Source organism: Misgurnus anguillicaudatus, unplaced genomic scaffold, assembly GCF_027580225.2.
Source record: "Misgurnus anguillicaudatus unplaced genomic scaffold, ASM2758022v2 HiC_scaffold_27, whole genome shotgun sequence".
In the NCBI taxonomy this organism is placed as follows: domain Eukaryota; kingdom Metazoa; phylum Chordata; class Actinopteri; order Cypriniformes; family Cobitidae; genus Misgurnus; species Misgurnus anguillicaudatus.
This window is the reverse complement of record NW_027395277.1, coordinates 391804-404669: the sequence shown is the minus strand read 5'-3', so window position 1 is coordinate 404669 and position 12866 is coordinate 391804. Positions and strand designations below refer to the sequence as shown.

General features: G+C 38.4%; 1 protein-coding gene across 1 annotated transcript; it reads right to left on the bottom strand.

The window, feature by feature from the left end:
• Positions 1–804: 804 nt before the first annotated feature.
• LOC129434508 (DELTA-sagatoxin-Srs1a-like) lies at positions 805–2784 on the bottom strand. The gene is made up of 2 exons (XM_055193429.2): positions 2684–2784; positions 805–1228 (listed from the first exon to the last, which is right to left on the bottom strand). The coding sequence occupies exons 1-2, from the start codon at positions 2782–2784 to the stop codon at positions 805–807; spliced, it is 525 nt and encodes a 174-aa protein (XP_055049404.2).
• Between the last annotated feature and the right edge of the window lie 10082 nt (positions 2785–12866).

Below are 12866 nucleotides of genomic sequence, written 5' to 3'. Positions count from 1 at the left end.
CCTACCAATTGCTGCTATAATTAATCTGGCTACAGTAAAAAAAATGTTTTGAAGGGTATGGCATCTGATTAAAGAAACCAAATAAATATTTACGGTACAATGTAATCCCTAATAATAAATACAACATATTACAAATAATAATAATAATCTAAACTATAAGATAAAATGCCGAAGGCATTTTGCAGTGGGTCGAGTCCTAACTAAATACGAATATTTCATTATGAACCATTTTAAAACATTTAAAGGTCATTGAGCAATAATAAATAATAAAAAATATTATAAAAAATATTAGTGCACATCGGCTGAAGATCATTAGCCTAAACAAGCTTCTGCTAAAAATTTCTAGTCATTCTATTGGTGACATTTCAGCACTTGACAAACGGATAGCGACTCGTAAGTAGCACTTAAAACCCAGCTGCAAGCGATCGTTTCACGTGCATCTTTGGGAAACGCACGTAAATGAACAACGAATGTTCGTTAAGTAGCTCGTAGAAAGCGCTCTTAAGTGCTAAGTTCAATCGTTATCGGGAAACCCAGCCCTGGTATAAATGTTTTGCAAAATACATTAAAATAATGACATAGTCATGTCATGTATTTCATACAAGGTTATTTATTTATCTCGAAAAAAATTGAACCTGAGATATGCACTTTAAACCACTTCCCATTATGTAACTAATGATGTAAAAGATCCAGTATACCATATAGTATATTTTACAGTCACAGTTGAATCATTTTTATACCATTTATATTTGTTTACATATGAATTCATGAAAAGAAATTCTTTTAGAATGCTAAACTACATTTTTAGCACAGCTTGTCATGGATCTCAAGTTTAATAATAGCTTTGCCTGCATTTGACATAGTTGCTCTTAATTCAACTCTCTGTGCCTTGTAAGTGATTCTAGACTCCTTTGCCTTCCCACGGGTAAAACTGGGGCTGCTTTCGTAATACATTTCGTTGTACAGGGCTTCATTGCACTCACGATCTGTGGTGAACACCCCAATTCCGAAGAAGTTCTCATAGATGTTGTAGTCATAGGGAACGGAGAAAAGAATAGCAATGCGTTCAGTGCACGTCTGGTTCTCCATGTGGAAGAGGTCATAGGTCAAGATGCCTACGGCACCGCAGGCAGTGAATGCAGTCTTCGTGAATGCGCAGCCCCCGGTGTTTTTGGTGCTGATTGTGGGCTGAGGAGGATGGCAGCAGTAACCACTGTACGTGTAGATCCTGAGAGAAGTTTGGAGTTAGTCAATAATGTTTTAATAAAGTAACAGTAAAATGACAGCTTTCATTAAAGGTCCTGTTTTTCCTGATCCCATTTTTTAAACCCTAGTTAGTGTGCAATGTTGCTATAATAGCATAAATAATACCTGTAAAATAATAAAGCTCAAAGTTCAATGCCAAGTGATATATTTTCTTTAACAGAATTCCCCTTTCAAAGCCTACAGCGAATGGCCGGTTTGGACTACAGCCCTCTACTTCCTGATTAAATGATAATAATAATTTTTGACTAAGCTTCGCCCACAGGAATATGACAGTGGCCAGCTAAACTCAAACGGCTCTGCTAAGCTAAGCTGCTGTCGAATCACAACACACTAAACAAACTACACAATCAGAACTCAATACGTATTTCTGAAGAAGGGACTTCACAAAACAAGGAAGACATCAGCATGTTTTGAGGAGAGTGAAAACAGCGCTATAGAGATAAGTAAATTATGTAAAAAATAATGTGTTTTTTTACACACGAAACATGAACACATGTTATATTGCCCACTATAAACACAATCAAAGCTTCAAAATCACAGAAAGAACGGGACCTTTAAGTTTCATTTTGTAATTTTTTTTACAAGGTAGCAGGATTTTTCTCGAATAACACATTTGCTCATTTTAAAGGTATAGCGGAAGATTTTCCCGAATTTTTGAAAAGAACCGCCCCTCCACTTTAAAAAAAATGCACATGCGCAACACTCTGCTCCAGAGAGGGAACGCCTATTAATGTGTGTGCAAGAGAGAGCATGCAGGAGCCTCGTTCTTCTCTTCACTCTGTTTACAAGTTGCTGTCGGCATGTTTACCATATCTGTGCGGTTCGTGACTTCTGCCAGGGCTAGCATCGCTAATCATAGCTTACATCAACTTTTACTAGCAGTGAGTTAAATGGATTTCTCCAAATAGCATGCCAAACTTTAACTGTCGAGTAGAAACTTCGCGTAGGAAGCCCAACCTGTGCTTTTAGCTCACGCCAGCTTGTGAAATATTCTCCCATAAACATTTTGGTCTTGTTTCTTTCTTCATAGTCCTTTTTCTTCTTGTCATACAATTCGTGGACACTTTTTCTCTTGCGACCCTCAGATATTTTGAAAAAAACACGGTGGGAACGCGAGCTTCAATGAATGGCTGAAACCGTAGACCACCACACATATACACCTGAAAGTGCGCATGTGCAGAAAAGGAACCTAGGGACGAGCACGTACGACCGCCTTACGTCAACATATCACCAGAATGATTGACAAATGGGATGACCAATAGTCTTGATGATCCACCCGGAAAAATAAAATCTTCCGCTATACCTTTACGTGTACTTGAAAGCCTTGGTTTATTCTTAGGGGAAGTTCAAATAATCTGAAAGACAAAACAAATGACAATGTATCCCTAAATGCACAATTTCATAGTTTTTACATTACTTTGGGCTGACAAGGTTGTAGATGTCGCTCATGTTGTTGATCTCTATTGTGCAGTTCCTGATGGTGTCTAAACTTGCTGACACGCTCTCTGCAGTCGCCATGTTTGTCACTTTTTCAGAACTGAAGGATCATAAAAGATTGGAATAAACAAAGATTGTTTATTCAAGACTGGACAAATGCCTTTGTGAATATAAATTTTGGATGTGCTGCATGTAATATTTGCCAAGCCATAAATTCTTAATAAAAGATGAGCTTCAATTTATATTCCAAACACCAGAGGCGGACACTACTTAAGTATTTTTACTTTCTACATAAAAGTACATTTTCAAGTATTTTATCAGTGTTTTTCTTTAGAAAACATACATTCCAAAGCATATTATCTCCATTTCATAATTGTAAGATTTTGGTTTATATTTAATATTTAAGTACATTAAACATCTAGTAAATGTTTTACTTTTACTTAAGTAAAAAGTACTTTTGTACTTTTACTGAAAAAAAAGTAAAAGTACACAATTTTTATGTAATTAGGTATTAACTCAATTTTAATATGCAATACAAAAGGAATACACAGTATGATTCTATGCTTTATAATGTAGTGAAAATGTTTTAGTAAAGGAAAGTTAATTTTTATAAAATTCTTTTTCTGATAAAGCACAGATGCTTGGAAAATGTAACTAAAATACTCAAGTAGTGTCCACCTCTGCCAAACACACCAATGCAACATGCATACAATTTGATTGTGAGCATTAAAATACACTTATCTATCAAGACCTTGGTTTATCTAAGAAGATTCATTTTATACATTTACCAAATTACATTTATTTGCACAGCTGATTTATTATTTAAATCAATTAATCATTAATACTCATTTAAATAGTAACATATTTGTATAAATATTCATGCATCAATGTGTCTATGTATTATATCAGTGTCTACTGTGATGCGAAAGGCATAAAGTCTTAATTTACTCACCTTCAGCAAAAGTCTTCTCATCTGTCAAAGAGTAACTGAACACTGCTTATATATAAACACCCTGAAACATAGTGGTGCAATGATCATCTTTGGCTCTGATTTGTCAACTGTCACTCCTCCTACATTAAAAAAAAAATACTTTAGTTGTTAGAGTTCCATTAGTTTTGTATTAGTTTTCATTGTGTAATCCTCCTCCTCTGTCTCCCATCATCATCATCATCCATATGTTCACCTGTTCCTTGTTATCATAAATTCTTATATACCCCTGCATTTGTTATTGCCTTTGTCATTTCTTGTTTGTGTTTGCTGTATGTTATCCATCGTCTTCGTCATTAAAGTTACAATGTTTTGTAAACTCTCTGTTCATCGTCTTCCTCCACACTACAGAAAACATAACAGAAGAAAGTTTTTATCTGCGCTTTTGTCCTCATGTCAGTGTTTGCTATTTTCCACGTTTCAGTTGTGTTTTAGTTTATCGTTAAACATGGGACTTTCTCGTTCTCGCACGCCAGACACATTATCTGGATAGCTCGGTTTGTGTCTTTTACAGAGCAAACTTGAATGATATGGTTCGGGCATGCCTGTCAGCGAGCGGTCCTCGGACAAACTTTGTCGCTTTTGAGGAGTGGGTGCTGGCTTACTGTTTAGGCCAACCATCATGGAGGAGGCCACCAGCCCCACTCCCAAACCAGAGAGCGGCCTGCTTTACGGAGCCGATCACCACCACAGGCAGACAGCCTGGAGCTCCAGCGACCAGTAACCAGAAGTCGCCCAGCCTGACCAGCTGTGTGAGCCGGACACACCGCAGATCGTCGTGGGAGTTCTGGTGGACTTCGAGGGCTATGGAGAGAGCCCGCCCACATTCCCACCGCTGAGGGTGAGCCAGCATGGGTCCCTGGACATTGCTTGATTGACTGTGCTACTGATTGCTTACCTTCCCAGTCCCTGCTGGTCCCGCCCAGCTCATCGTCGTCGCCACTGGTTCCACCCAGTCTTCCTGTCCCTTAGCTGCTCCTACCCAGCATCCCTCTCCCTCCTCCTCTCACATAATCAGCAAGTCAGTCAGCCTATCAACACCTGGCAACTAGTCACCCCTCTGCTCACCCTCAGCACTTTGGCGTCGCTGGGTCAGTTGAACTGAGGTGTAACTATTTGCCAGCCGTCTCGGGGGAGTTCCCCTGTTCTCCTCCTCCAGCCCCCGAGACCATGAGGTCACCTCGGTCCTCCGACCCAGTGGCATTGCCTCTGGTTATCTCATCCTCTACTGCCCCGCGCATCCACCAGCTCCACCAGGCTCCCTCACCTCTCCGGCTCCACGTTGTCCCGTCCTCCTCTCTGGACTCCACTCATCCAGCATCAAATAGGAGTGTCCGAGGCTGTTGTGATTTTTTCCAAAACAAATGTTTAGGCACTATCTTTTACTAATCGATTGCACATTTAAACATTATACATATTCTTGTCTGAACTAATCTTAAAACTACATTTTGTGACTCAGAAACAGTACTGAGAAACTGCTATTGAGTTCTGAAATTGAAAACAGGGTTACCTGTCATTCTGAGCTTCAAGTGCATGGTAGAATAAAGTAGTTTCTCACAAAAGTGGCTTTTAAAATCACTTATTGTTTTCTAGTTTTCGTTTTTCAGACTTGTGCCTCGAACTGTTGTATAAAAGCAATATCACTCTCTGAGTCGTGTGATATACTGTAGCTCTATATCATCACGGTTGTGATTGCCTCCGGCACTCAGCAGCTGGCCTAATCACAGCCGTGATGATATAGAGCTATATCACACTCCTACTAAAGCGATTTTGCTTAAATATTTTCTATGGCAAGTCTAAAAAATTATACTTTATCTGTAGTGAAAGCTTTGTGGCAAAACAAAATAAATCACTTATATTTTATGTATAACGCTTCATCTGCGTCATAGTTTAATTCCCTGGTTTAGAGCAAAATGACTTATTGCCGTTATAACTACATAGTTATAATTGAGAACCAATCCATTCATCCCTGCATGTTGATTTCTGTCAGTCACATTTATAAATGAAAAGATTTTAGTATTTGTGTTTTAACTTTTGTGTTTCTGTTAGTTGTGGAGAGGTTTTTATCATATGTGATCAATGCAGGTCATTCAAGAATTGCCACATATCTGATCTGCTGGAGTTTAATCTAATATCTATCATAAGTTTAAACAACGGGTCAGACCTGTTTCATAGATTCAGTTAACAGCAGTGAATAGAAAACTAAAGTTGAACAAGTATTGCCACCATTTTAAAGGTCACAAGTTTATTTTAAATGAGAATGAGAGTTACATGCTTAGACCAATCTACTTCAAGAAACTATTAAAATGCCAATTAACTTGGCATGCAGGTATTTGCTTCTGTCGGCGCCACCCGAGTATTTAACGAGAGGCAGGTGCATTTACCAAATCAGCTTTATTTGCTTCGAAAGCCAGCAGCTATCTCTCACCCTTATGCTCACTCGTCCCAGCGCAACATCCTATAAGCACCATCACACTCACAGATGTATATAGTATAAATCTTCATCAGCATTCTGAGGGCTCAGTCACACCAAAAGCGTTTATGGCAGTTGCAGGCGCCTTTTTTGAATGATATTCTATGGGCAGGGCGCGTTTGCGCGCTGTTTATGCGCGCCGAGCGCCTTGCGGTTTTCTGCCGCCTGCCGCGCACGCATTTTTGAAGGAGCGCTGAGAGCGGAGGAGCGCCTGACGTCATTCGCGTCTTCCATTGTCCAATCGAATGAGGGGAGAGGCGGGCCTTACGTTGTGGCGAGGGAAGTTTACAGTTGCTTTGAAGAACCGGACTCCACTCGCTCACTCTCTCCTGCGTGTTTGTGCTCCTCTTATCCTCAAACAAGGTCAGAGCAAGCGCCCTCTTTTTAAAGTTTCTGCTAATATGACAGTTAACAGCAAAAGAGCGCTCACGCTTCAATATTTGATTGACAAGACAGCTGACTCGGTGGTTGCTTAGCAATATGAAAAGCCGCGCTGCACTGCTCTTTTTTAAAAAAGGCAGTGCGTCGCGCCTTGCGTTTGCAAGCGTTTAAAGCGCTTTTGGTGTGACTGAGCCCTGAAAGTGTACTCATAAACACATAAACTGAATGTGTTATCAACATGTCAGTTTATTATAGGAAAAGAAGAGACTTTAACAGCCAATGGCATTTACAGCTGGGGAGACTGGACTGATATTTAGACTGATTTAGTGTTAACCAACATCTAACTCAGGGGCAAAAGTTACTCAACTGTTAATTAAAATTAAAATTTAATAAACTATTTACAATCTTCAGTCCGTGGCACAGGCATTCAAGGAGAAAAAAACATCCACTCTTTCAATAGCTATTATCTGACAACTATTGATAACATTACCATGTGTAATTTAATGGTGTAAATGTTTTTAATTAATACACATTTAAGATGATGTAAGGACCCACCCATTGGCCCAACGACGGAATCCAATGGCGTGGGAGAAGGGATCTTGTTTTCTTTCGTGTCTTTGCGCTTCTAAAAGAATAATTCCATATCAGGATTAATTTAAATTCTTTGATCTCTGTGTTTAAATTATAATCTGACAGCCAAGAAACTTGAAATGCGTATAAATAGCACGCAGTGTGAATATTGTGCAATGTATACGCCAAATTCCAATTTTGCATGCATATGATACGCCAGTCCTTCCTGTTCACTTATATGGTGCATCTTTTCGTGTGGTTTTATTTATTGGTTTCTCTTTTGTTTTCTGTTTTTTACCATTGTTGCTTGGGTTTGGAGTTAGAGCAAGCTTTTGTAACATAAAATGACATCCTAACCCAAACCTTAATTCTAACCTCAACTCTAAGGGGTGGTTTCCCGGACAGGGATTAGACTAGTTCTAGACTAAAAAAAATAAGAGCTGTCCAAACTGAGAACAACTTGCAGTGACATATCTTAAAATACACCAGTGCCCTTTGTTTTGCCTCAAAATGCGCACAAGAAAAGTTTTTAGTAAGGAAGGTTTGTTAAAACTAGTTATATTTACTAATTAAACTAAGCTAATCCCTGTCTGGAAAACCGCCCCTAGGCAACCATGGTTTAAAAATAAACAAAACGTGGAGAAACTAATATATTAAATGACATCCTAAAGCAAAACCCAAATCTAACCCCAAACCAAGCGACAATGGTTTAAAAAACAGAAAACAAATGAAAAACCAATAAATAAGACGACATGAAAATATGCACCATATAAGTTGAAGGGAAGGACTGGAGTATCATATGCACGCAAATTTGGAATTTGGTGTATGTATTGCACGATATTCACACTGCGTGCTATTTATATGCATTGCATGAGAATGGGTTGGCATTTCAAGATCAAGAATTCATGCTTTACGAATCAGAACAACAAAAACAACACGTCAAATTCAAGTCTGGAATTTACAAAACACATTCTGTGTTAATAGCTCCTTAGCCTATACCTGGAGATACACCCTCCACCTCCACATATGATTTATCTGATTTACTTTTACCTAACAAAAACAATGTTGTATTTAACCCTGTACAGTCAAACCTCAGTCTGGTTAAAACTGACTTCTCTTTCCTTTTCTTTGTCTAATCACAACCTGTGCATTTCTTTTTACTTATTACTATAGTTTCTCTTTTACCAAATGAAATATTTATAATATAATTTATCCTGGTTGATTTTTTTTGCTATTTGGTCTGCTTTCTGATTTCATTTTGTATTTACATTTGAATCTCACATCTATCTGAATCTTCCGTAAAATAAACTTCTGTATTTAAATAAACTTTAATAGATTTTTACCATTAGATCTTCTCTATAAGATCTAATTTTTTTTAATACTGAGAAGGTCTGCTACAAATTCAACACACCATACCACTATAGACCGTTTCATCGGGCACACGTGCACCATAAGGAATCCTGTTTTCCAGCCCAATATCTAATCATACTAAAACTTACGAGTATGGTCATATAAATGAATGTGAATTAGCCACCTCAAATGGCCATGAGATTATGTAGAGTTTTCACGTCTGTACATTACAGAATATTTTTTTGATAGTTTGGTGTAACGGAGACACCAGGGCTGCGTCCAAACATACTGTACAGTAGGTACTGAATGAGATGAAGTACCTACTTACTTGCCGTTAAAAAAGTAGGTACTGTATAGTATGAATCCTGGGGCATGTTCAAGCTCACACCGGTGTGCCACGTTTTGCTACAGTTTCCGGGTTGAACGACATGTTTCCTGGAAACGGTGTGCAACAGGTTTTAGATGCTTTTTCTCTTGTTTGGTGGGTTTGTCAGAAATGTCGGCCCAATCAACAGCAACATGTAAATAAAACATGCGGTAGTAAAGAGACAGCTCGCTCAATAGAGACAGAGCGCAGTTATGCAAATTTGAAAACCACGCCCACCGGGGGGGAATTCAATCCAACCGTCTCCATTGACTTTGTATTGCGAGAAGCCGCCTCCTTGTCATTTCTGGCTTATAACAAAAAACTAAATAATGCCTAAAAGCAGCTGTGTGACAATATGTACAGCTAACAAGCCAAAGAACCCAGAAATAAGTTTTTATAAGCTGTCGAGCCGTAAAACCCAGCCTTTAAGGAGAATAAAGTGGATCGCCGACTACATTTCCCTCTAGTGGACGCAGTTCTACTAATAGAAGTACTATGAAAAGTTGCCTGTATCCATTTTTGTGTCTTTAAACGCTCGTTTTTTGGGGTCGACAGCTTATAAAAACTTATTTACAGATTAAACTTAAAAACAGAATAATACCTAAAAGCTGATGTGTGACAAGGTGTACATCTAACACGCCAAAAAAATAAATAAATACGTTTTTATAAGCTGTCGACTTCAAAAAACGAGCGTTTAGACCAGAAATGGAAACAGGCAACTTTTCATAGTACTCCTATTAGTAAAACTGCGTCCAATAGGGGGAAACGTAATCGGCGATCCACTTTATTCTCCTTAAAGGCTGGGTTTTACGGCTCGACAGCTTATAAAAACTTATTTCTGGGTTCTTTGGCTTGTTAGCTGTACATATTGTCCCAAAGCAGCTTTTAGGCATTATTCAGTTTTTTGTTATAAGCCAGAAATGACAAGGAGGCGGCGTTTTGCAATACAAAGTCAATGGAGACTGTTGGATTGCTTTCCCCCCCGGTGGGCGTGGTTTTCAGGTTGTGACGCGCTGCGCTCTGTCTCTATGGGTTCAAGATGGAATATTAGCTGTGTCCCAATTCAAGGGCTGCGACCTTCTAAGGACGTATTTTAAGACCAATTGCGTCACAGCAGCGCGACTTGAGGCTGGTAAGGACGTCTCAATTCAAAGGATGCCTAGAATGAAGCCTCAAAATGCGTCCTCATTTCTCCGCGCTTTTAAGGATAGAACGAATGGATCCTTAACAGCCGAGGATATCCCAAGATTCATTGCGCACCTGCAACGGCTGCATATAACGGCTGGATATTCTAAAATAAACAATTAAAACCTTTATTAAAAAAAGTGTATTTTTCAGAAAACATTTTTTCTTGTCACTGTTTTAGTATTATAAGTTATGTTTTGTGTTAATATTATTATTTTTATGATGCATATATTTCTAATGTTGATTAATTTAATATACTGTTGAATAGTTTAATCTACATCAACGTGTCATATTTTCTAAACTAAATTAATATTTTTCTGATTTCATATTTATTTTAATAAGTCAGAAACGTTTCCGCTATGTCCTGCTGACAGGCGCGTGCAGCAGGTGACGCCAATTATGGGTCGTCCGAAGGTTAGACAGTCTCATTTCAGTTCTCTTCGCGAACTTCTGAGGCTGCCACCTTGAAAGACCGAGTGCTCATCTTTAAGGTCCCATGCTTATAAGGTCACAGCCCTTGAATTGGGACACAGCTATTGTCTTTCATTTTGGACGGAAAGGTCAGTGACTGTAACATTGAGGGTATTTTACAGTATTAAACAAACATTTATAACGATTTCATCAAGCTTCAGAAACATTTAAAAAAGAAAACAAAGAAAGGCCTCTTAGCTACAGTAGTTGCGACTCTTGCGTCATCACAACACATCACTGTTTGTGTTTTGTAATAAACGTTGTGCAACGTTTTGTTGGAGCTGAACGCAGCCCTGGTAGTACTACATCCGCCATGTTGCTACATCACGTGACATACGTCGTCATCACGTCATGTCATTCCAGCGCGAATACATCCGCGGTGCGTCGTCTTCCTAGTTGGATAACTCCTCTCCCGGGGAATCATGGGATAGTAACGTGTCCATCGTATGCACACTGCAAATCTAACCTGAAGTAATAAGTCATCCGGGTACTTTTCGCATACTGCTTTTCAAATACTATGTATTCGAACACTCCTCGCCTCGCCTACTGCTTTTCACATACTATATAGTAGGGCTGTTTTCGACTAAGGATTTTCATAGTGGAATCTGATTTGTTAGATTTTGCCATAGTCGACTGATAGTCAAACCTTTTTTTTAGATAGCAGCTAGGGCTGTGCGGTGAAGGAATTTAAATACAGAACAAAGCAGTGTCTAAAAGAAATTGAAATTAAGACAGTATTTATGCACCTGTACAGAAGGCAATGAATATTTATTTATGGCATTTTCAATAGTATATTAGTAGATCTATAAAATATCTATAAAGTATGAAAACAACTAAATCATTATTTTGGCTAAATTATGCTGGATAGATCCTTTTTAGTCAGAAAGATTTGTCATCATTTCAAAACAAGTTAAAATTAACTTACATTACAAAACAACTTACATAATTTCCGAGTGTTACTTGGTCAAAAATATGTAGAAATATAGCCTATACGATTAAAAAATGACAGAACAAAAATGTTTAGCTCACGCGAACTGAATGATAAGCCGTTAATTAAACGGACTCCCTGCAACATACCTGCTTAAACAGTCGAGTCGCATGTAATTTTCAATGTTTATAATGTTTCACGCAGATACTGTTGATGAAAAATTTTCATATCTAAATGTCCAGGTAAGAGTCAAGTGTTCAGTCAGTTAAAAATAAAGCCACCGACGTTGTTGGCTGCAGCTTCCTCATCCACGGAGCGGACGCTGTATACAAAGAAAAAACCTATAAAGGTTTTTATTTTAAGTGGTTTTAAAGGAACAGTATGTAAGAAATTTATATCAATTAATCATAAAATGGCCCTGATATGTCACTAGACATTAAGAAATCATGTTCATTTCAAATACTTATATCACTGACAACAGTGGTCTGGTCAGGATATTGTCATTTAAAAAGTGGAGTTGCAGCCCTCAACTGATGTTTATGTTGTCATTTTGTGTATTGGCCACCAGTTGTGTGATTGCAGTATCAGTTTTAGCCGCAAGTTTTGTTATTGCAATACCAGTTTTGGCCACAATCCTACATACTGTTCCTAGAACCGTTTGCCACTGTACGTTAGTATTAACGACGGCAGTGGGGCCTCTGGCAAACGAGTTCTGTTTCCGTTTCTAAAATCATCAACTATATGTAATACACTTAACCAGCAATAGTTAGCCTGTCCGGAACCGAGCTGACTAAAACCACATTACTGTGTGACACTTGTTTTCTATGTGAACGGCCCCTACGCTAATAAGATTTTGTTTCTCTCTCCCTGTCTCGTCCTTGATCCCGAGGACGAGACAAACAGATCCAGTTCCGGTACATGTGAAAGTCGGCACACAACTGATCTACTAGCTGTTCTTCAACGTGATGTCCAGCTGATGCCTGACCAAAGACCACCGGCAGAACCCGCTTAATCTCCGCTTAATCTCCTTCCGTTTCAATGTGTATATATATATATATAACTCCCAAGGGTTTTTTCCTCCTATGACTTTTTTTACTTCCCCGGCTAAAATTCCGGGTTTTTTTTCTCCTAGGGGGTTTTTCAACCCGGGGAGGCAGCCTTTTTGGGCTTAACTTCTATACGTTACATTAGTAATACGTTTGCTTATAATGTTGATTTATAGCCGTAGCAAATTTAACTGCTTGTGCTATCGTTTATTATGTTGTGCTATCTGTCGATTTTCTGTGCTTTTCACTGCATCTATTATGTAAAGCTGCTTTGATACAATTACCAAATTGTGAAAAGCGCTATATAAATAAAATTGAATTGAATTGAATTGAATTAATGCTGGTAAGCAATCAGTTACACTGAAAAAAAAATGATTCATTGAATTTACCAATTTTTTTTAAGG

Excerpts from the sequence above, each read along its gene's own strand:
- LOC129434508 (XM_055193429.2), bottom strand. The coding sequence starts at position 2,784 with ATGGCGACTGCAGAGAGCGTGTCAGCAAGTTTAGACACCATCAGGAAC. Across the intron at positions 1,229-2,683 it reads TACAACCTTGTCAGCCCAAA|GATCTACACGTACAGTGGTT; the intron begins GTAATGTAAAAA and ends AACTTCTCTCAG.